The 22799-nt window shown below is 37.1% G+C and overlaps 1 protein-coding gene and 1 pseudogene across 3 annotated transcripts in view; both read right to left on the minus strand.

The window, feature by feature from the left end:
* Positions 1–22799, minus strand: part of ABCA8 (ATP binding cassette subfamily A member 8) — a 74035-nt gene that overhangs the window by 42802 nt on the left and 8434 nt on the right. For 2 of the 3 annotated variants that reach the window (XM_041724600.1, XM_041724601.1), the window contains exons 4-14: positions 20330–20494; positions 14078–14181; positions 12706–12932; positions 10772–10913; positions 10244–10429; positions 8285–8432; positions 5028–5196; positions 2817–2875; positions 1958–2068; positions 730–905; positions 23–142 (exon numbers count right to left, since the gene is read on the minus strand). In XM_041724600.1, coding sequence (XP_041580534.1) covers positions 23–142; positions 730–905; positions 1958–2068; positions 2817–2875; positions 5028–5196; positions 8285–8432; positions 10244–10429; positions 10772–10913; positions 12706–12932; positions 14078–14181; positions 20330–20494 — 1607 coding nt within the window. Of the gene's footprint in view, positions 1–22; positions 143–729; positions 906–1957; positions 2069–2816; positions 2876–5027; positions 5197–8284; positions 8433–10243; positions 10430–10771; positions 10914–12705; positions 12933–14077; positions 14182–20329; positions 20495–22799 lie in introns of those variants that run through there. The other variant, XM_041724602.1, reaches the window with a different exon arrangement.
* LOC121472931 lies at positions 16191–19398 on the minus strand (annotated as a pseudogene).

Here is a 22799-nt window from a genome sequence, read left to right on the forward strand (position 1 = left end):
CTCTAAATTTAGTCTGACTTACCTGAGGATCTCCTAAAATGGCAGTTGCAAAGCTGAGTTTCCTTTTCTGTCCACCACTTAAGTTCTGAGCCAGGACATCCTGAATATTTTTCATCTCCAATTCCAGTAAAATTCTTTGTATCTAGCCAAATGACAACATTTATGTCACACACCAAAATTTCTTTTCTTTTTCTTTTCTTTTCTTTGATTTTCTTTTCTTTTTTTCTTTTCTTTTCTTTTCTTTTCTTTTCTTTTCTTTTTTTTCTTTTCTTTTCTTTCTTTTCTTTTTTTCTTTTTTCTCTTTTCTTTCTTTTCTTTTCTTTTCTTTAAATTTGAAAATACAAAGTTGTAATGTGTAATGGTTAAAAGCATGGATCCTGAGACAGACTGCCTGGATTTGAACACCATGCCGCTCTAACTAGCTGCGTCATCTTGGGCAACTAGCTTGTTCTTGAACTTCAGTTTTCACATGTATACAATAGGGATGATCACAGTACCTATTTCATAGAGTTGTTGTGAGGAACAAATCAATCATTATATTTGAAAGTAAGGTAATGCTTGGCATGTAGTAAATTATACATCAGTGTTAGCTATTATCTAAGATTTTTTTTGCCCAACATTTAGACATGATTTGCACAAATATAATTTAAATAGAGCATAAAGAACTCAGTGAAAATAGAGTCAACAATCTCATTTTGGCCAACACATCAGTTCTTATATATTGAGTACCTCTTTGTCCAGTTCATGTGGTCGAATTCCTTTTATTTTAGCAAAGAGCCTGAGATTTTCTTTCACAGTGAGGAAGTCAAACTGTACATTGGATTGTGGACAAATTCCAGTGAGCTGGCTGATATTCTCCAGATCAGTTATTTCTGAAAGTTTATTGTTATAAATGGTGACTGAACCTATAACAAAGGTTAAAAGTTAATATCAGGGTCATGCTTGAATTAAGATATTTCTAGACAGGCTCTTAACTTTAGAGAACACACTGATGATTACCAAAGGGGAGGGCCCTGGGGGGTTGATTGGGGGAAATAGGTGATGGGGATTAAGGAGGATGCTTGTGATGAGCACCAGGTATTGTACAGAAGTACTGAATCACTATATTGTACACCTAAAACTAATATTACACTGCATGTTAACTAATTGGAATTTAAATAAACACTTAAAAAAGAAAAGCTCTTTGTAGATGAAAAATCCCTATATATTTATTAACTACATTTTAGACACATGATTTTTCTCTTCCAGGTTTTTTTTTTTTTTTTAATTGGCACTATGAACTTCCATTATAGTTGTGTGGTATACTGGAAAGGAAAAAAAAAAGTCCCATCTACAGCTTTTCCTATCAAGATCTCATCCATTTATCCACTGCTCACATTTAGTTTGGTTATGTAACAAAGAGAATCCTAGCAAATGGGATAAACACAGAGGCTGTGAAGTTGTCTCTGCACCAGGATTTGCCTTCTCTTTGCTTCTGGGATCATGAACCCCTGGGTGAAGAATCCCAACCAGGCTCTTAGAGGATGAAAGTCCATGTGAGCAGAGAGAAGCAGCATTCCTAACTGCAACCCCATATATGTGAGTGAAGACACACCAAAACATCCAGCACCAGCCAATTAAGTCCAGAGAGAAGCACTGCCAGTCGACCCCAGAACCATAAGAAATAATAATTTTTATATTAGGCCATTAACTTGGGGGATGCTTGTTATGCAGCAAAAGCTAACAGATAAAAGTTCAAATGTCAAATAATAACTAATGACCATGACAGTGATTCTCATGAAAGACTCAAAGTTCATGTATAGCAATCAAATATGTCATACCTCATAGGCAAGTTCTATAAAATAACTTCCAATTCTCCATTCTCCATAGTTATCTGTGTTTATGATTGATCATCAGAAAGACTTTATATTAACAGCCTGATTTATATGTTGACCTGACTTTGGAAAAAAACTCTTACCTTTGGTGGGAACAGATAGCCCGCTAAGAATGTTTAACAGTGTTGATTTTCCAGCACCACTGTGACCAAGTATTGCAGTGATTTGGCCTTCATATATGTCAAATACCAGATCTGGGGGGGGGGGGGGGGGGGGAGAAAGGAAAAATGGATGGGAGAAAGTAAGGAAGGGAAAGACGTAGGGAGACAGGAAGGAAAACAAAATTACAAATAAAATTGTATTACAAAGCTAATGGACTGCCTTTTTATTTCCTCAAACAGCCATGTTTTCTAAATATTAATACAGTGGTTGGTTAAATTCAAAATAAAAACAGTAAAATGTGTTTTATCAGTTTATATGCCTATCCTGTTTTGAAATTTTGAAAAAACTTGGTTTTACAGCAGGAAACACATTAATACTCCCAGGTTCATAGACATTACCTGGTATATGGTGGGTGGATGCTAGTATGTATGGACTAAACAATATATTAGTGGTTCAGTAAATTATTAGGTGGCTAAAAATCCTTTGAGATAAATTGCTCTTTTTGCACAAAAGAAAAATATTCAGTATCTACAACAGCTTTGAAATTACGGAAGGAAATTTGAATTTGTAGGGAAAAAACATCCAGAAAACCCTTAGACTACCTCAGTGTTACACAATACACCTTTCAAGTACCTTTGATTCTAAAACATAATCAATTTTTTCTAACTTTTATGTAGTCAAAGCATGTGTTAGAAGGGAAATTTTATCATGGGGCTCGAATAACTCATTTCAAATCTGAAATGCCACCACTAATTACTCACCAAGCACACACACAAAAAATGGAATTAAAATCACAAATCACTATCAATAGAATAACTAAATGTTCTTTTTTCCCCCTACCTTTCAAAGCTTCTATTTTATCAGGCTTTCCTTTATATTCTTTTGTAACATTTCTAATTCTGAAAAAAAAGAAAAGATACTTCAGGGTATGACAGTTTTCTTTGGTTTGTACTTCTAATTTTGGTTGCTAGGATTGGATAAATCTTATCTTCAGGGTACAGAAAGCTCTGGGATTTCACTCTCATGAAGTCATGCTTGTGGGAGAGAATCACCTAGAATACTGCTTCTCATTCCTAGCTATTACATTAGCATCACCTGACGAGTTTTATAAATTTACCTATGCTTAGATCCCATCACCAGATCTTCTGATTCCAAAGATTAGGCAATGGCCTGGCATTAGTATTGAGAACCAGGATCATGTCTAACCTGCAAAACCAAGGAAGCTAGATCAACAGGTAACATGGGCATCCAATACTGAAAGGTTCATTATGAACTACTGGCACAGATTGGAAGTATCTTTGGTTTACCTTGAGTCAAGGTCTCCAGAAGTTGGTAAAGAGGTACAGGGGTACAGTATGGAAGAGATGCAAAGACTGTAACAGTGACAGTATGGGTTTTATAATCTTATCTAATTGACCTCACACTATACCATTTAGTAGCTGTTACCTTAACCAAAGTACTTATTCCAGGTAAGTTTCACCTTTTGCAACTGAAACATTTTTTTTTAAGATTTTATTTATTCATTTGACAGAGAGAGCACAAGCCATGGGAGTAGCAGGTAGAGGGAGAAGGTTAGGGAGAAGCAGCCTCCCTGCAGAACAGGGACCCCGGGTTCATGACCTGAGGTGAAGGCAGAAACTTAACTGACTGAACCACCCAGGCACCCCTCAACCTGAAACTTTTGAGTGTTTTAGGGTTGTGCTGAAGGATGAGTAAAATATTTCATCTTGCATGTATAACGAACATAAAATGGTATCAGATTATGATACTAGAGAAGAATAGAACTAACATATGCTGGGTGCTATTACAGATCTGGAGCCCTAGGCACTTTATTGGTTTTATTCTATTAGGTAAATATGTAATTCATAAACAAAATCAAACTTATGCTTTTTATTTTGTCATCTACTATTCATCAAAGGATTCGGGCTCTACTCATATTGAATTGTTTGATTAGATTCTTCACTCTATTTTAATCCCATTTACCATAGCACTTAGAGTGGGTGAGATGCTAGAGAGATAGAAGAAATACAAAAAGAAACCTAGAAACACATTAAATGAAGCCATTGTTTTGCTTCCTCCCAGCTGCTCTGCTGGAAGTTAAACCTAGCTTAAGTCACAGAACAAATGTAAGAATAGAAGATAAATATGGAACAGGCTAAACTAAAAACCGACACGGGCCCTAAAAGCTCTGTAGGCTGGAGTAATCTGAGACCATTCACAGAGGACTGACAGGTGGGGATCACTAGTGGACAAGTAAAATGTCAACAGTCAGGGGTCTTGAGGACTTTCTTCCTATTTTCTTATCTGGAAAGAAAAGTTGCCAGCACCAAACAAAAAACACATCTGGAAATGCATATGTGCAAGACACCCTATGGCTCCTCTTCCTCAATTCCCTTTGTGTCTGTGTTCAGATCCTTCCTCCCTTCCTCTCCCCTACTCTTTCATTCTCTTCGAAAAGGCAATCCATAGGAGAGGAAAGAGAAGTTTTAAAAACTGTGAGAAAAAAATAGGGAGTATGATAAAGGAGGTAGGACAAGGTGTGAATAAATGAGACCAGGCAAAGCAACGAGAGAGGCTAAGGCCAAAGAAGAGAAACAGCAAAGAAAAGATTGAGAATCCAGGCGTTTTTCATTGGATTATCTTTGTTGCTGAAATCAAATTTTGGATTCAATCTAAAGGTCAACCATAGAATATAAGATAAAATTAGTTAAAGGAATTTTTCTCTAAACTTGAGGTGGCAGGGCATCTAGGTGGCTTAGTTGGTTAAGCATCTGCCTTTGGCTCAGGTCATTACCTCGTGGTCCTAGGATCGAGCCCCTGCTCCATGGGGAGTCTGCTTCTCCCTCTGCTCCTCCTCCCACTCGTTCTCCCCTTCTCTCTCTCTCTCTGTCTCTCTCAAATAAATAAATAAAATTAAAAAAAAATAAACTGGGAGTGGGAAATGACAAAGGTAGCATGGAGGGCGTTAGGTGGGAGCTATTCGTAGGGCGCAAAAGAGAATTATGATGACTTCTCCATCTTTGGCCTGCTCTCCATCTGCATCCTTGTTACCTGATGGCTTCTTTTCCATGGAATTCTGGAGGCATTGGTTCAAAAGAGTCATTAGATGAAGGATTGGAATCAATTTCATCTTCGAGGGCCACATGATCAGCTTTATGTTGCCGAGACCAAAAGGAGGGCTTCAGGAAAAACAAGGGGGGATATTCATGTCCATGTTCATCTACGTGACCAAGAGACAATGAAATTTTGGGTCAATCATCAGTTTAAGGGAAAGAGTCACTCTAATAACGCAGAGTAATGTAACCTCTTTGCCCAGGCATCTGAACACAACACTGACACAACAAAGGCACTTATTTTCCTTGATACGTGTAGTCGCATCAGGAAAAAAAAAAGTCTCTAAGATGTCTCTATTATAATCATTGTTGGGTGGCTCAGTCAGTTAAGTGTCTGCCTTTGGCTCAGGTCATGATCCCAAGGTCTGGGATGGAGCCCTGTGTTGGGCTCCCTGCTCACCAAGGAGTCTGCTTCTCCCTCTCCCTCTGCCTTGCCTCCTGCTCCTGCGCTCTCTCTCTCTCAAATAAATAAATAAATAAATAAATAAAATAGTTCCTACAGGAGGAAATGAAAGTGGAATTTTAAAAAATCCAGGAGTGACTTAAGTAAGTGTTAAGACCCCAAGAAAACCAGCTATTGGAAAACACATACAAGATATGCTAGGCGTGTTGAATGGTATCCAGGAGTCCAGGTGTCAGACACTGGCAAAGGAAGAAGAAATGGACAAATTGAGAGTTTGTGTCCAATGTCACTTCTGATTACAAAGATTCCAAGAGAAAACTGAACAAGATTTAAGGAAAATGAGGGACACACTGTAAGAAAGGGAGAGAAAGGGGTAAAATAACTTATTGAAATTTAGCAGAGTGGAATTTTTTAAAAAGCTACTTTGTATTTATGCTTTATCTCATTGCCAAATAATAACTTTCCTCTGAAGCAAATTTACTCCTCAGACCCTCTTTCTGGAAATTAATCCAGTATATTTGCATTTAATTATCATTTGTTTTAATTTAATTTAATTTAATTTTAATTATCATTTGTTTTAATTTAATTTAATTTAATTTTAATTTTAATTATCATTTAATTTAATTTAATTTAATTTTAATTATCATTTGTTTCCCTACATGTTAAGAGACATTATGAAATGAAAAAATTATATTTTACTAATATTCTGCAACTGACCTCCAGCGTAATAATGATATGTTTTCAAGTTCACGTGTACTTCTCACGTGTTCAATCATTCATTCATGCAATATTGACTGAACACTTTCTCTACACCTGCCATTTGGTAAATTAGTTAGTACTTAACTCTTTCTTTTGAGGAGGAAATCTAGCGAATGAAAGCTCTACTGCTCTCCCGGGTCCATTCTACCACCAGATTTACTATTCCATGATTCTGTCATTTTAGCTGGTTAATTTTTCTTTCTCTCATTCATATTTCTTAATTTTAACAAAATTGTGAACAAAATCATGCTGTTTGAATTCAGGCTTACATTCAGGCTTCAAAAATTTGCAAGTGTATACTAAATGTTCTAGCCAAAATTGTAGATCCTGGCAACTATTATTCTGGACTCTCCTGAAAGGCAGAGACAGTTAATTGTTCTTAGATTGTTCTCTCTCTAAATTGTTCTTTAAAGAAGGGATTCTCTAAAAACAACAACATGATCAATTCGCTGCTTCAAGACATTTCTCTGCACCTTCACCATCACTCTTTCTCCTTGGTCCCTTTGTACAAGTTAATCCTTGACTTAAAAAAAAAATCTACGTCATGTGTTTATTTCATTAGTAGCTTCCATAATATTTACAGCTTTATTGAAGTATGATTTACAAGTAAAAACTCTATCAACAGAAGGTGTAAAATGTGATGTTTTGATACAGGCATACATTGTGAAGTATTACCACCATCATGCTAATTAATGTATCATCACCTCACATGGTTATCGTGAGTGTGTGTGTTTGTGTGTGTGTGTGTGGTGAAAACACCTGAGATCTACTATCTTAGCAAATTTTAAGCATACACTATTACAAATTATAGTCACCACACATGTTAGAACTGAAAGTTTGTACTCCATGACTAACATCTCCCTTTTCTCCCAACCTTCAGCACTTGGTAACCACTGTTCTATTCTCTGTTACCTAATTTGACTTTTTTTTTTTTTTTGGATTCCACATATAAAGGAGATCATGTGGTATTTACCTTTTGTGTCTGGTTTATTGCACTTAGCGTAATACCCTCTAGGTTCATCCATGTTGTCACTAATGGTAGAATTTCCTTCTTTCTAAAGGCTGAATAATTCCTTGTATATCACACTTTCTTTATCCATTCCCCCACTGATGGACACTTAGGTTGTTTCTATATCTTGGTTACTGTGAATAATGCTGTCATGTACATGGAAGTGCAGACAGTGATTTTATTTCCTTTGGCTATATACCTAGATGTGGGATTGTTGGATTATATGGTATAATGAGGGCCCTTGGCATTCTGTTTTGAATAGGAAATGCACATGTGAAAGGCACAGACCTCCCTTTGATTATAAAAGGCGGGCAAAAAAAAAATGAACTAGCATCTTGACCACGAGTATTTATGAGTCCCTTGTATGCATCAGACACTGGGGTGGGTGCCTGAGTGCCTCTGTGAACAAAACAGATCATTGCTTTTATGGAAGTCATATTCTTTTAAGTTGCAGGGTGATAAAAGTAAAAATTTATGACCTATTGAGTTTCCTATTGTGAAACTCTGGGGAGACTTTTATTTTTATTTTTTTATTTTTTTATTTATTTTCTAGGGAGACTTTTAAAAATAGAGATGCCTTGGTCCCCACATTGATGAAATGAATCATAATCTGTCCAGGTTGAATTGTGATTTTTTTTTTTTTTTTAAAGTTCCTGGGATGGTTCGGATATACAGCCATGGTGAAAAACTACTGAGCAAAATAGGCAAAAGAAACTATAAATTTCCATGATTAAGTACCAAGACTCACTTAGGAAATAACTTTCTAAGCATTTCTTAAAAAAAAGAAACAAACTACACTTAGAGCACAGTGAAGTTCAAAGATCAGTGACTCTATAAACAAAATTCAAGCTGTAGTTCTGACCAGTCAAGTAGCAAGAGATAAAGAACTAATGCGGCCATGGGCAAAGCTCTTGTTCATTTCCTTCCCACTGATGCACAAACCAGTTTTTAAAATATAAATAACACATGTTAGGAGATTCGTTTTTAGGAAATAATATTCTATTTTAATCGTATCACTACTCACTTGGCAAAATTTTCTCAAAATAAATCGTCAATGCCACATAGAAGAAAAGATCAAAAGCCAACATGAAATTTGTTGCTATTATCAGTTTTGAGTCGTCCGATGGATAAGGAAATGCATTAGAATTCAAATCATAGTCCAAGTGCAAAAGCTGAAAATTAAGAAGTAATTAATGAGAGGAAGTTAGGTTTGTGATAAATTTTCAACAATTAGGTTTAGCATAAACCTAGAAGAGCTACTTTTTGCTTCATACTGGGAACACGAAGTTGAATGAACCTGCCTTCTTCACAACTCTCAAATCTTTGGGAAGGCACAGGTATGTGATCAGCTATAATGAAATGTAGTGACTACTAGGATTAAAATATGTTCCAAGTGAAACTGGAGCATTAGGAGTGTCACAGGATTTTTGTTCCCTTAATGCCCACGGCTCTTGGTCACACTGCTTCAAAGAATGAAGAGGTGGACCAGATGAAGAGTACTGGGCAGCAATGCTAAGTTTATTGAGGGATAGTATAAAGCTCCCAGAGAGGGAAGGGACCCAAGAGGGTTGCCATTTTGGTGTTCAAATCTAGAGGTTTTTATAAGCTCTTTTGCAGAACTATTTTGAGTACCCTTAGTGTGGTCCCTCTGTGGACTGGCTGCTAAGGTGTGCCTATCAGGACTTTGATCATGCACCTGCCTACCTATTGGGTTATTGTTCATGTGTTGATGGTCTCTTCCGCTAACATTTGGGACTAACTACCTCAGATTGTGATAGCAACTGATGTTTTATGATTAACTGTTATGTTTCTGGATTTTTCCAAAAGTCACTTCTATGGAGACTGCTAGATATGATGCTATTATGGTCTGGTCTGAGATGTAAAACAAGATGCTAGTGTGGTTTTGTCTTAGATGCCCCAGCTCCCTGTTTTCTTGTTAGGGACTCTGGCCCTGACTACATTAAGTGTCTAATTAACTCCCAACAGGAGGATGCACTGAAGTATGGGAAAAGATGACATTTGAGTTCAACCTTAGATATATTTTTACCAAATGAAAAAAAAATTGAAAAAAAAATTTTACCAAATGGAACACAGGACGAAGATGGCTACATGAGAGAGAATTCATGCCCTTGGAAAAACAAAACGCAACAAGACTGGTGTGTTTAAGGAGAGCCTATGGGAAAAGTGGACTTGTCTATGATGTTCAAGTTAATGCATCTTTTATAACTAATAATCCTTTCATTAAGAACTAAATGCCAGATACATATGCAATGATCTACATTGCCATTTAATTGGAGGGATAGCAAAGTAAGTTCAATGTGAGAATCAGATAAAAAGAAATGACATTTGATGAGCAGAAATGTAATTTGCTGGTCAATTAATGTGTTTCTAACTTTTGATTTTCTTTTACATAGTGGTTTTTACATTCATGTATGTCATTCAATTACAAAGTCAAAATACAAGCTGGAATAATTAGAATGGATTTGTAATATCAAATCCATATTTAATTAATAGCCAAAGAAAATGCTTTAGATTGTCTCTAAAAAATGATATGCTGACTTTCCATTTGTTCACTCACCACATGGCTTATTTTGCTGAGCTCGGTATGCCCAAAGCATTTAAAAGTTCATCTCTACAGGGTATCTGGGTGGCTCAGTCGGTTAAGCGACTAACTCTTGGTTTCCACTGAGGTCATGATCTCAGGGTCCTGGGATGGAGCCCTGCATCAAACTCTGTGCTAAACGCAGAGGGATTCTCTTTGGATTCTCTCTCTCCTCCTTCTGCCCCTCTCCCCTGCTCATTCTCTCTTTCAAATAAATAAATAAATATTTTTTAAAAAGTTCATCTTGGCAATGTCACAGTAGTCTGCAGTGGGGCTTTAAATCTGATAATGCTAATCATAGAAATAACTATAGACAACTGAATTCCAGACACAAAAGATGTTTCTGAAATGCCATCAATCAACAGTTGGGTTGTTTCTCACCTGGGCCATTCCGAGGCTGAAGGCAAAGGGGCTAAGAAAACTTAAAATCCACTCCAAGGATGTAGGAAGATGCCTGTACAACGCTGTAAATCCCAAACTCCCCCAAAAGATGGTAAGAAGGAACACGATCAGGCCAGTGAGGAAAGATTTCTTTACCAAGACGCTCATTAGAAAAGCCAAAGCTATCTAAAATGAGAGAAGATCCAGTTGGTTCATATTTCTCCAAGGATTATTCTTAGCATAACACACTAAGGGATTGAATATACAAAATTAGAGTTACATATTTTGTTTTTTGTCTATAATACCAAACTGCGCTCTACAAATTGCACTATAAGCTGGCATTACAAAACACTACAAATCTTAAAAAAAAAAAAAAACCCAAACACTACAAATCAAATATATAGATGTTCTCAGGCAAATAGCAGACAGTGAAGAAAAGGGATATGGAGAATAATTACTTATTCAGAAAGTAACATTTTATCCTTAGGGTAAGAGTTGAATGGAAAGCAATGTAATTCACAAACTCACCAAAGACAATCCATAGAGGAAAAAGAGGGTGAAGATCGCCATGAAGCCAGTCAGAATGACAAACTGGACAGATTTAATAATAAGTGCCAAGAAAAGTGCCATAATGAAGATGAAAACAGCATAGAGCAAACCCCAGGAGAGCCTACAATGGAAACAAGACGTTATTTTAAAATTTCGTGTTTCATCGAAAAGAGGATCTAGAATGGATTCTAACACTATTCATTTGATTCATTCATTCTTTCAGTAGATATTTATTGAATTTCAGGACATGTAAATACAAGGTAAATGTTCTGGGAAGAATTCTTTAGGAACTAGGGATATTCTTTGTCCTGAGATTAACTCCAGAAATACACATACACACACGTCATTGTGGGGAAAAGGAGAAAATAGTCTTCCAGTCTGATTGATTTTGATCCAAACATTTTTCCTGCTGCATTCATACTCTGTGACCTTGAGCAATCACTCATAATTTTTTATTGCTTTGGACACTAGGAATAATACCACAGTATTAGTTCAATGAAGTCATGTCTATGTGGGACACTGGCCTAGTACATGGTAACCCCCTCAATGAATCTCAGATCCTTTTCTCCTCTCTGGGGCCTTTCTAGGGATGAGAAGTTTCATGAATTTCCTAGAGATTAAAAAAATTCTCCCTTATGTGTAGCTCTGTTGCTTTCTCTTTTTTCAAGAGCTTTCATCTTTCTCTGGATGCATACACCAAATAGTCTACATACTTGCCTCTAACTCCATCCATTTACTATTAAGATAGGATACATCACTTTCCTTTCTTCAATTTTTTTTATCACGTTGATTAACATTCTTTGAAGGGCAAAATGAAATAATGAAAAACAAAAATAGAAGCAAAACTAACAGAATAATAGCTTATGCAGGGACACCTGGGTGGCTCAGCAGTTGAGCGTCTGCCTTCAGCCCAGTGTATGATCCTGGGATCATGGAATCCAATCCTGCATCGGGCTCCTCGCAGGGAGCCTGCTTCTCTCTCTGCCTATGTCTCTGCCTATTTGTCTCTCATGAATAAATAAATAAAATATTAAAAAAAATAATAGCTTATGAATACAACAATTACTCTGTGCCAAAGAGTGTTTTACGAACTCGGCAAATACAAAATCATTTTATTTTCACAATGGCTCTATGCAGGAGCATCATTATTTTCTTTATTTTATAGACAAAGAACTTACTGAACAAGGATGCTAAGTAATTTGGTTTTAACTTCAGGCATTTTGGCTCTAGAGTCATTAGATTTTACTGCTCCGCTATACTTCCCTCCAATATTAATTCAATATTGACTTAAAGGATTTTCTTCCAGATTCCAAATTAGTTGCCATTTGCATATTTCACCCTAGCTTCTGTGTTGCTTTACTTTCTCCTCACAACATCACCTCTATGCTTTTTCAGTGGTTCTCAAGTTCGCTCTCACACTGGGCTTTCCCCATCCTTGGAATTAGCCAGCTTCCAACATTTTAAATTCAAACTATGCAGCCTCTATTCTCAATCCTGTTCTGCCAGCTTGTTCTTTCAAATGTATCCCTCATACCAGATCTTTAGTCTCAAAAGAGTTTCTGATCTTTGACCTCTTTTTCCCCTCCTTTCAGTCCCATCCTGGCTTGAATTCCACTTCCATCTGGCTTAGACACCCAAATCTACCATTTCTACCACACTCTTACCAGTAGACTCAACGGCCATCCTTCATTATCCCTACCTCACAACCCCACCCAGCCCAAGCCTGCTGTTCTTCCTTCAGTTGGAGAAGCCTAGTGACCCACAGCTTAACTTGGCAAGTGTTACAAACAAGGACAATTTATTCCATCCATAGGGAAGAGTTAGAAAAATCATTAGGTTTGAACACTGATGCTTTTAAGAGGCCCATTTTCCTGAATCCCTACATTTATTTATTTTTGCTATACTTGACTCACCAGAACGCTGAATCTCGAAGACCCATCATCTTCATCAGAACTTTCATCTTCTTCCTCTCTCTTGTAACGTTAATAGATGCATAATAAGTGAATGAGGAAAAGGAAATGATGCAGAAGAAAATGAAGAAATCAGCTATAATGCCTCCTTGACTAATGAAGGGATGTATCTTCATATTTTTCCCAGTAACTGACATCAATTCCTCCATCACTGAGTGATTTGTTGTGGTCTGAAGAAATATATTAATAAACAAAATTGGTCTATTCATAGATGGCATATTCTGTTTTCTCTCATCTCCTTTCCTCTGAACACATTACTGGTCAATCTGGATCTGATGCTAGTCTGAATTTTCACGTCCGCCTTCTGCCACTGGCCTACTTGGGGCCCTGACACCAGGCATTCTGAGCTTCACACAGTTCTCAAAATTTACTATGTCATTTATTGCCTTCCTGCCTAACACTGCCTTATAATGTGCCTGAAATACCTTTATGACCTTATATACTTGGCAACTCTTAACTCAAGCTTCAGTTTTAAATGTTACTTCAATTAGGAATTCTTCCTTGGCACCCGAGTCTCAGAAGTTTGCTTATTTACTTACAGACACTTTATACCTTCGTGATACCCTACGTCTCCCATTCTAATAATGCTTTTAAAAAATGTTTTACTTTTTATAGCTTTTATTTAAATTCCAGTTAGTTAATGTATAGTGTAATATTGGCTTCAGGAGCAGAATTTAGTGATTCATCATTTACATATAACACTCAGTGCTCATCACAAGTGCCCTCCTTAATGCCCATCACCCATCTGGCCCATCCCCTGCCCATATCCCCTCCAGCAACCTTGTTTGTTCTTTATAGTTAAGAGCCTCTTAAAGTTGCCTCCTTCTCTCTTTTTTTTCTTCCCCTATGTTCATCTGTTTAGTGTTTCTTAAATCCCATGTCTGAGTGAAACCATATGGTATTGGTTTCCTCTGATTTATTTTGCTTAGTATAATATACTCTAGCTCCATCCATGTCATTGAAAATGACAAGATTTCATTCTTTTTGATGGCTGAGTAATATCCATTATATATATGTATACATACCACAACATCTTTAGCTGTTCATCGGTCGAAGGCCATTTGGGCTCTAATACTATTCTTATGATATGCCTGGCCTCCTGACAAGGTTGAATTATTAGGAGAGAAAATTTCTTTTCTATTTATGTCTGTAGCCCCTATGGCATATAAAAACTTAAATACACTTTGTTCTAAAGAACCAGTGATGAAGTGAAAGAACAAGACTATCCATTTATATTTTCTTCTATGAAAATTTGAGGCTTCTAATACCGTTCATCTTCATGGAACATTAGTTAACATGGAATGTTTGTACTCACTTCTATAATAGCAGCATTGATAGCAGCTTGAAGAGCCACAAAACCTTGCTTCCAGTATTTTGAAACCTGGCACTTAACACCTTCACTCAGATTATAACAATGGGCTTTAAGAAAAAAAAAAAAGAAAGCCATAACTTATCATTATGGATTATTTCAGTCCTGATTATAGGAAATAGTGGACTTTACGATGGCTGTACATTCTAAATGTTTACTTTGACTCAAGGCCTATGAAAAATATAAACTGGGTAATGATTCTTAAAACAGGGCCAACAGAGCACTTGTAGGGGACATTCTGTATTAAATTAGAATACACTATCTTCCCTGCTTCTTCACCAATCAAGAATTTTGTTGAGCTCTTCTCTTCTATGGTTTTGTATTGTCAAAACAATCTTTTTATGTGTTTCAAAGGTTAGCAGCTCTTGTGTGGATTGAGAAGCCTATGGATTGAGAACTAAAGCTTTGTCTGACATTACACACAATACAGGTAATAATGAGCAACTGGCTGTTCAGAAGAGATAACTTTCGCTCTAAAAAAAAAAAAAAAAAAAAGCCCACCAGTCCACTGCATATTAAACTGCATTAAAGGGCTACTAATATTTAACATGAAAAGGTAAAACTGAGTATTGGAATTAAATGCATGCTTCATTAACATTTTAAATATTTAAAAATCATTTGGAAATAGTTCAGGCTTATAAATGACAATATAATGAATACATATGTACCTAAATTTTAAAAATGAATAAATCATTACTAATATAATTAGAATCCCCTGTATATTGTTTATGATCCTTTTTTAAAAAAGATTTTATTTATTTATTCATGAGAGACACAGAGAGAGAGCCAGAGACACAGGCAGAAGGGGAAGTAGGCTCCCCGCAGGGAGCCCAATGTGGGACTCAATCCCAGGACCCTGGGATCACGCCCTGAGCTGAAGGGAGACGCTCAAACACTGAGCCACCAAGGCGTCCCATTGTCTATGATCTTATGGCTCTTCCTTTTTTTTCTTTTTAAAGATTGTGTTTATTTATTCATGAGACACACACACACACACACACACACACACAGAGGTAGACACATAGGCAGAGGGAAAAGCAGGCTCTTCACAGTAGCCCAATAGGGGACTCAATCCTGGATCCCAGGATCATGACCTGAGCTGAAGGCAGCCACCCAACTGCTGAGCCACCCAAGTGTCCCCTTATTGCTCTTCCTACCACCAAGCTCCTAACTGGCTAAATACCTTCCTGAACTTTGTGTTTATATATGCTTTCAAGTTTTTATAATGTATCCCCAAACTACACATGTAACTTAAAAATGGCTTACCTTTATATCTTATATTTCATTACAGTCATCGTTCTGCATTTTGCTTCATTGCGCCATATTATGATTTTGCAATTCAAATAAATGGCCCTATTTTTTCTACTTCTTATGATTGTATAGGACCACATTGCAGGAATGCAACTCAATATATTTATCCAATGATAATTTGGTTAGTTTCTTTTTACTTTTTTACTACTACAAAAAAAAATAGCTACTTCTATGAAAGTCCTTATATATGTCTTCTCATGAATATGTGTGTATCAGTAAGGATAGTCTATGATATGCCTCGTAACAACCAACCTTCAAAATCTTACTGTCTTATCATAGCAAAAGCTTACTTCTCATTCAGACTACAGATTTACCACAGGTCTTTGGAAGGAGGGGAGCAAGGTTTTCTGTTTCACATCTAAAGGTTCCCAAGGAAACAGAGTTTCCATCTAGTTTGCAGAAGCAGGTGAGGAAAGCTCATAGAGAACTCACATTTGCTTTCCAATGCCTTGAATATTGGTATCTAGCTATAGTTACAAAAGAATTATTCTATGCCCTCAAAAGGAAAGGAAAATAGGCTGATGATCAAAAAAAAGGCAGATGCTCAACCACTGAGCCATCCAGGTGCCCCTATAGTTTATATATTTCTTGTTTGTTTAATAATACTATACTATTCCACAGTTATAAAGATATTCTCCTATATTGACTTCTAGAAAGTTTACAGGATTTTTTTTCTTTGAGTTCTGTGCCTGGAATTGGTTGTTTAGTATGAGATAATTTCATTTTGTTCTTTTTTTTTTTTTTCACATTTCCAGAAGACCAATTTTACTTTTACCCATTTATAGTAATATTTGCAGTGTTAGAATGTACTTAATATATAATTAAGTAAATCAAACAAGGAACCCAAAAGAAACTGGTCTTGAGTTATTCACAGCACACATTAGAAAATTTGAGAACACACATTAACAAAAAAAAACCACTGGCAAGCTCAAACGCAAGTTTATATGCTGAGTATTTTTAAAGGGTTTAAAAAGCATGCTCAGTTAGCATACAGCCTTTTCTCACTTATATAACAGATGCATTTCTATCTGCTTGTGTACAGCAAAAGGTTAGAACCTTAATCAACTTACTTTTGATATTAGAAATGTGCTATTTCAGAAATGTATTCCTTGGAATTTTCTTCACTGCTCCTACCACTGACTCTTCAAATAGGCAAAGTACAGAGGGTCTCATCCCTTGAAACCGTTTTTAAACATGGTTAAAATGAAAGATAGGTAGAAACCCAGCAATTCCTGTACAGCGCCAGGACTTAGTCTTAAATGTAGGAGTTGAATGTACAACGGAAAACTATTTCTTTATTCTTGGAAGAGAGGAAGGGAGAGAGAGGAGATTGGGAAAAGGTGCAGTATTTAAGAGCCGAATAGGAGCAGGACGACTCATAATGCCATCAACTCTGCAGCGAAGAACCATGGATCTCATCAATTTTATAATTCATGTTGGATCAAGAAGTTTGGTTCCCTTCCATAGATCAATGAATTCAAACCTCATACTCTCCCAAATATGAAGATGAATAACGTAAGATAAACTCCAATTGCAACAGGTATTTCCTAAGTTGAAGACTGAACTAAGGGATTCCTAAGGGAATCCCTCCTTCCAACATCTTTTGACATGGCAAGATTTCGCCTAAGTGGAAACCTAACATTTAGATATGAAATCGCTTGGGCCAAGTAAGAAACTACAGCTGTTTTGAGTATCACCTTACATAATCACTATATGTATTATATATTAAACCCAGCATTACATATGCTTGCACAATTACACTGTGAATGATAATAGTATTGATGATGCCAGTGAAAGGGGCTATCTTTAGCCCAAAAAGAGTACTGGGGCAGGGATGAGAGGTGGTGAAAACAATTAAAAAGCACACAAAGAAATGGGTATTTTCTGACCAGGAAAGGTCACTCTAAACACAGAAATATAAAAAGAAAAGTATTCCCTTATTTCCTCTATGTGGAAATAATGCAAAACATTTATTTTCTGTATCAGACAAGAACACAGCTAAGTAATCCAACTCTACTGCAGCATTATAAAAATCATCCCTTCACCACAGTGTAAGATTTAAATGCATCTGCACAAGGGTGCACATCATATAAAAGGTTGCTGCTGCCCTGCCAAGCACTTCCGGTCCCTACCCAGGTCCTACTGCAATACTGGTGGTCCCAATGGTTTTATCCAAATAAATCGTGTTTAAAAAGTAAAACATTTAAAAAGACAAGTCAAAATACCTCAGTAACCATATTTCCAACTCAAACTTCATCTATTTAAATGTTATATTTGCCTCCTGTTAATAAACCTTTATTTCACTCAAACTGAGCAATAATAAATCTTCCACACTGAAGTAGCTTCCTTGCCCAATTAATCCAAAGGGAAAAAACTGAAATGATTAGTAAAGAAAAATGTACGGACTAACACACTCTTTTAATGTTTTTAAATATTTTTAAGGTTTAAAAAGTGTTTAAAGTTTGTAATTCCTAGTAGGAAAACATTATCTGAATGAATACCCTAATGGCAAACCACTGTAGAATGTTTCAGTTTCATGTGGGGCAGAGGGGTAGGGATTCTCTTCACAGCACCCCAGCTTTCTTCTTGAGAAGGTCAGAGGTACACTGGTTTGTATTATTGCGACATCCATTAGGTGATCGAAGTTGCTTTTCTTTCAGCAAGGGCTTTGTCAGAAGGGCATTATGCTTGACCTCCAAATTTCGCTGACAATTTACTGATGAGATTCATAACCTTTGGGTTGCTCTGATATTTTGACATATTTGCTGGGTTCTGGGCTACATCCTGGAAGGCCACCATAACTTCTGGATCCTGCATGGCTGCAAGAACCTCTGGGTCACTAAGAATTTCATTGAGCCCAGGCATTCCTGCCATTCCAGGCTTCCCCCCTGCCATTCCAGGCATTCCTCCAGGAAAATTACTAGGCATTCCCCCTGGAAAGCCACCTGGGAAAGAGCCATACTGAGCTCCTGATTGTCGTCTGGCTTCTTCCTCCCTCTGGGCTCTTTCATGTTCTTCCCGAGCCTTCTTAACCCTTTCTATTCTTTCTTTGATCTCTCGCTCTTCACGTTTTCGTTCATACTTCCTCCGATGTCCAGCAATTTTCTGGGCCCTGGGTTGAACTTCTTTCAGCATTGCACTAGCATCTTCATCATAATCCAGTTTACAAGCAAGGGCAAGATCATGTGCTGCTTCTTCCCAATGACCCAGAAGTCTGTGTGCTTTCCCTCGCCACTTGTAAGGCTGCGCTGAATCAGGATTTATTTCAATAGCTCTGTCACAGTCTCAAATGGCAGCATTTGGCTTCTGTAATTTGATGAAGACACTGGCTCTCTTGGCATACAAAATGGCTAAGCGAGGATTTAGTTGGATGGCATCTGTGAACAAGTCAATGGCTTTCTGTAGTTCACCATCATTTAGGGCATCAATGGCAGCCACTTTTTTTATCATTTGCCTGATCCATCATTTCCTGGGTTATCTCTACGTTTTCATCTCCCATTTCTTGAGGGGCATCAGTATCTGGTTCAATTACACCTTCATTGTCAATTTCTAGATCACTTTCCTCACTTGATGGTTCGTCTGTCTTTATGTTTTCCTCCACCTTCTTACTGTTTTTTCTTCCTTGGTATTGTCTTCTGATTTAGTTTTATGAGTAGCAGGTGGTATTTTACCCCCCATGCTCTCCACCCACTCCCGCAGGAAGCGCATTTCCTCGGTGTGCAGGAGGCTCGGATCCTGCTTACACATTTTCACGAAGGCCCAAAGCTCGCTCACTTTGCGGGGGTCCATGATCCAGAGGCGCTGGCGGGTGGCAGGTGCGGTGAGGCTGCGGCCCAATTCCAGGCGCGGGTACTAGCCCAGCATGACGGTGTGGAAGGGGCAATTTCATTTTGTTCTTGATGGAGAGACAATTTTCCCAGCACCAATCACAATGTCTTATGTTAGATTTCATGTTTATGTGAGAGCTTTCCAGGTTTCCTTCTTCTGTTTCATTGGTCTATCTGTCTTTCACTATGACAATAGCATATTGTCTTAATTACTTATAATTTCATTCTTTTTATTTTTTTTTTAGAGAACTCTCTTTTTTAAAAATTTTTATTTATTTATGATAGTCACAGAGAGATAGAGAGAGAGGCAGAGACACAGGCAGAGGGAGAAGCAGGCTCCATGCACCGGGAGCCCGACGTGGGATTCGATCCCAGGTCTCCAGGATCACGCCCTGGGCCAAAGGCAGGCGCCAAACCGCTGTGCCACCCAGGGATCCCAATTTCATTCTTTTTAAAAACCATCTTGGCTTATTTCTTTGTCTACTCATTCACTGAGTATCAGTCTCTTCAGGTTCCAAATTAATACAGAAATTTTCATCTCATATAAACCCAAGATTTTCTCACCTGTCCTCATGTAGCTAAAACCCAAACCTCTTGGTTACTGAGACTGGCAAAATCATACAGCATTAATAATAAGCAATCACTCTGGATTTGGTGCCCTCTTCATTTTGGGCCCTCAAGAATAAGCTTACTCAGACATTTAAAGAGAAACTTCTTCTACTTTATCCACAAACAAATATACTTTCCTTTAGCAATACTATACTATAACCACATATTACATTTAATATATACATATATGGGAATTTGTATATGTATATATGTGTATAAATATATATGTGTAAGTATTTATATATATACATATAGAACCATATATAACAACCATCTAATATGCTAAATTAATAAACCCAAAAACCAATGTACATTTGTACATGAATGTGTTGATTATCCTGACATCACATCACAGGTATTTTTAAATTTGCTGTATTAACATCCACTCCCATGTACAACTTATGACATAATTATAATAGCGAGCACTGGAATTACATAGCTGGAAAGTTACCTTCATGGTCTCTGTGTTCCTTCCTTGTTGGGATTCTGTGGCCTAGCGTGAATTTCAAATGATATGAGAATGTATTAGTAAAGATGACTTGTATTATTTCCTCAGGATAATGTGTCATTACTTCTTTAATACTTTCTTCATTGGACAGTCCCAAAACTTTTTTATCTGCCATTACGAGAAGAGAATATATTTGTTAGTAAATTATGAGGAGACCAACTTCAAGATGTCACTTTAAATTACTTTTACTAGAGTTCTTTATGGAAATACAACAAAATCAAATACCAACTTTGAATAGGTCAGGCAAAGTAAAGTTTGGGAAGAGACATTGCTGAAGGTCATCTGGATACATTCAGAAGGACTACATGAAAATCAGTGATTTTATTTTCATTTGCAGTTCTTGAACCAATTTCAATCACATATAATATCATTTCATACCAATTAAACTATTCACAGGCAAATCAGCATTGCAATAAATCTACAATGATAGTAAAAAAAAGTGGTCATGAGTGGTAGGTCATTTGTGACCTAACTGTAATTTAAATATCACAGATGGAAATAATTATAATTCGTTTTCTGTTAACAATCCTAACAGTATGGTAAATATACTTTAAAAAATGAAAATCCTAAAAATACATTGACTGGCTATATTGACATTGCTAAAAAGTCCCTCTTTTCTGCGGACATTGTGTTAAATGCTATAAAGATGTCTCATTAAGATTGAAAAAATGAGAAGGAATGCAAAAAAAAAAAAAAAAGTCCTGGATTGGGGTGAGAGTGTTGCAGATGCAAGTAGAGGAAGAAGGTAACATGTATTTTGATGGAACTATATTTTTTTCCTGGAATCTATTCCTTAAATCCATGTGATCTTGAGCAAGTCACATAGGCCTTATTACTCAATTTCCATTATTTGTAAAACAAACAATAATACCTATTCGTAGTACAGAATATTACTACAGAGTGCAGAAAAGTATAATACAGAATAGTAATATTATTACAGGATAATATTCTATCACTACAGAATTAAAGTCTCTATAAGATCTAGCATATGATAGCCTTTAATGAATATCATATATTCATTATTTATGAAACAAAGATAACAACCCATTCATTGTAAAAATAAACTTGATGTGAAGACCCTGCACACTGTAGTCATTTAACGAATATTTATTAACCCAGTTGCATGGGACCTTGAACCAGAGTGTTGTTGAGAGGCATAAATTTATGGCATTGTGACCTCCCAAGAGGACATCTGTAAACCAGAGGATGAGTGGAGACACACCCTGGGATAGAGAGGGAGACAGACCAGACCTTAGGTGGACAGCGCAGATCAGTTTGGGATCTTGAATCTGAAGTGGAATCAGTGTTTGTAGGCAAGATGCACAGTGCAAATATTCCAATTCAGGTGGAAGTAAGGGAGTGGTGGTTGGTGAGGCATGATGGAGAAGCAAGTCTGGAGGGAAGCCATCCACCTGTCCCAGCAGTGTGCAGTGAAGCATGGACAGGACAGAAAAGTCCAACATAATCTGGGAACTGTGGCCATACAAGCTCCAAGTAGTAAGAGCCTGAACACAGATCACAAAGAGGGAGACTTCTGGATACTGGGTACTGTTAGGGGGTCAGAGTCCAAGGACAAAATTGATAGTTACATAAGCTGTAGTAGAATAGTGGACATAGGTTAGCAAAGAGAAGAGACCTTATATAGACTTCCAGTGACTGGGTGGAGCAAAATCTAAAAGTTCCCCCTACATTCTTATATTCCTTCCTTCCTTCCCTCCTTCCTTCCTTGAGCATAGGGAGGGGCAAGAGAGAGGGAGAGGGAATCTCAAGCAGACTCCACACTTAACACAGAACCCAATGCGGGGCTCAAGCTTACAACTCTGAGACCATGACCAGAGCCAAAACCGAGAGTTGGGTGCTTAACCAACTGAGCCACCCAGGCTAAAGTCACATTTTTATGTTCTTTTTTTAAATTGACATATAATTCACATAACATAAAATTTATCCTTTTAAACTGTATAATTTCATGATTTCTAGTATATTCACAAAGTTGTGCAAGCTCTAAATTGTTTTTAAATTATAACTCAATTTATATTTATGGCTCAATCACCATAGATCTCCCTTTGAGGTATGCATTTATATTTGCAAAGAAGAATCGTTTCTCTTTGGCTGACATTCAGTCCCCCTTCTAGTAAACGCTCTAAAATTCATTTGGGACATTGCCACTCTTCCACTCACATACCATGTGGTTTGGACTAGTTGAAAACCTAGTTTGAAACCTAGTTTGGACGTGGTTTGAAACCTAGAAACACAACCAGTGGGCAGTGACGATACTGTATTCTTCTATCCAATGAGATTAGTTCTTGGTAGACCAAGACCAGCGCTAATGCAAAGTAGACCATCATTCCAATGGATCCAATCTTTGAAAGTATTTTGAACTATTGGAAAAGGCTTGTATACTTTTCACTGAAGC

This window comes from Vulpes lagopus, chromosome 12 (assembly GCF_018345385.1).
Source record: "Vulpes lagopus strain Blue_001 chromosome 12, ASM1834538v1, whole genome shotgun sequence".
NCBI lineage: Eukaryota > Metazoa > Chordata > Mammalia > Carnivora > Canidae > Vulpes > Vulpes lagopus.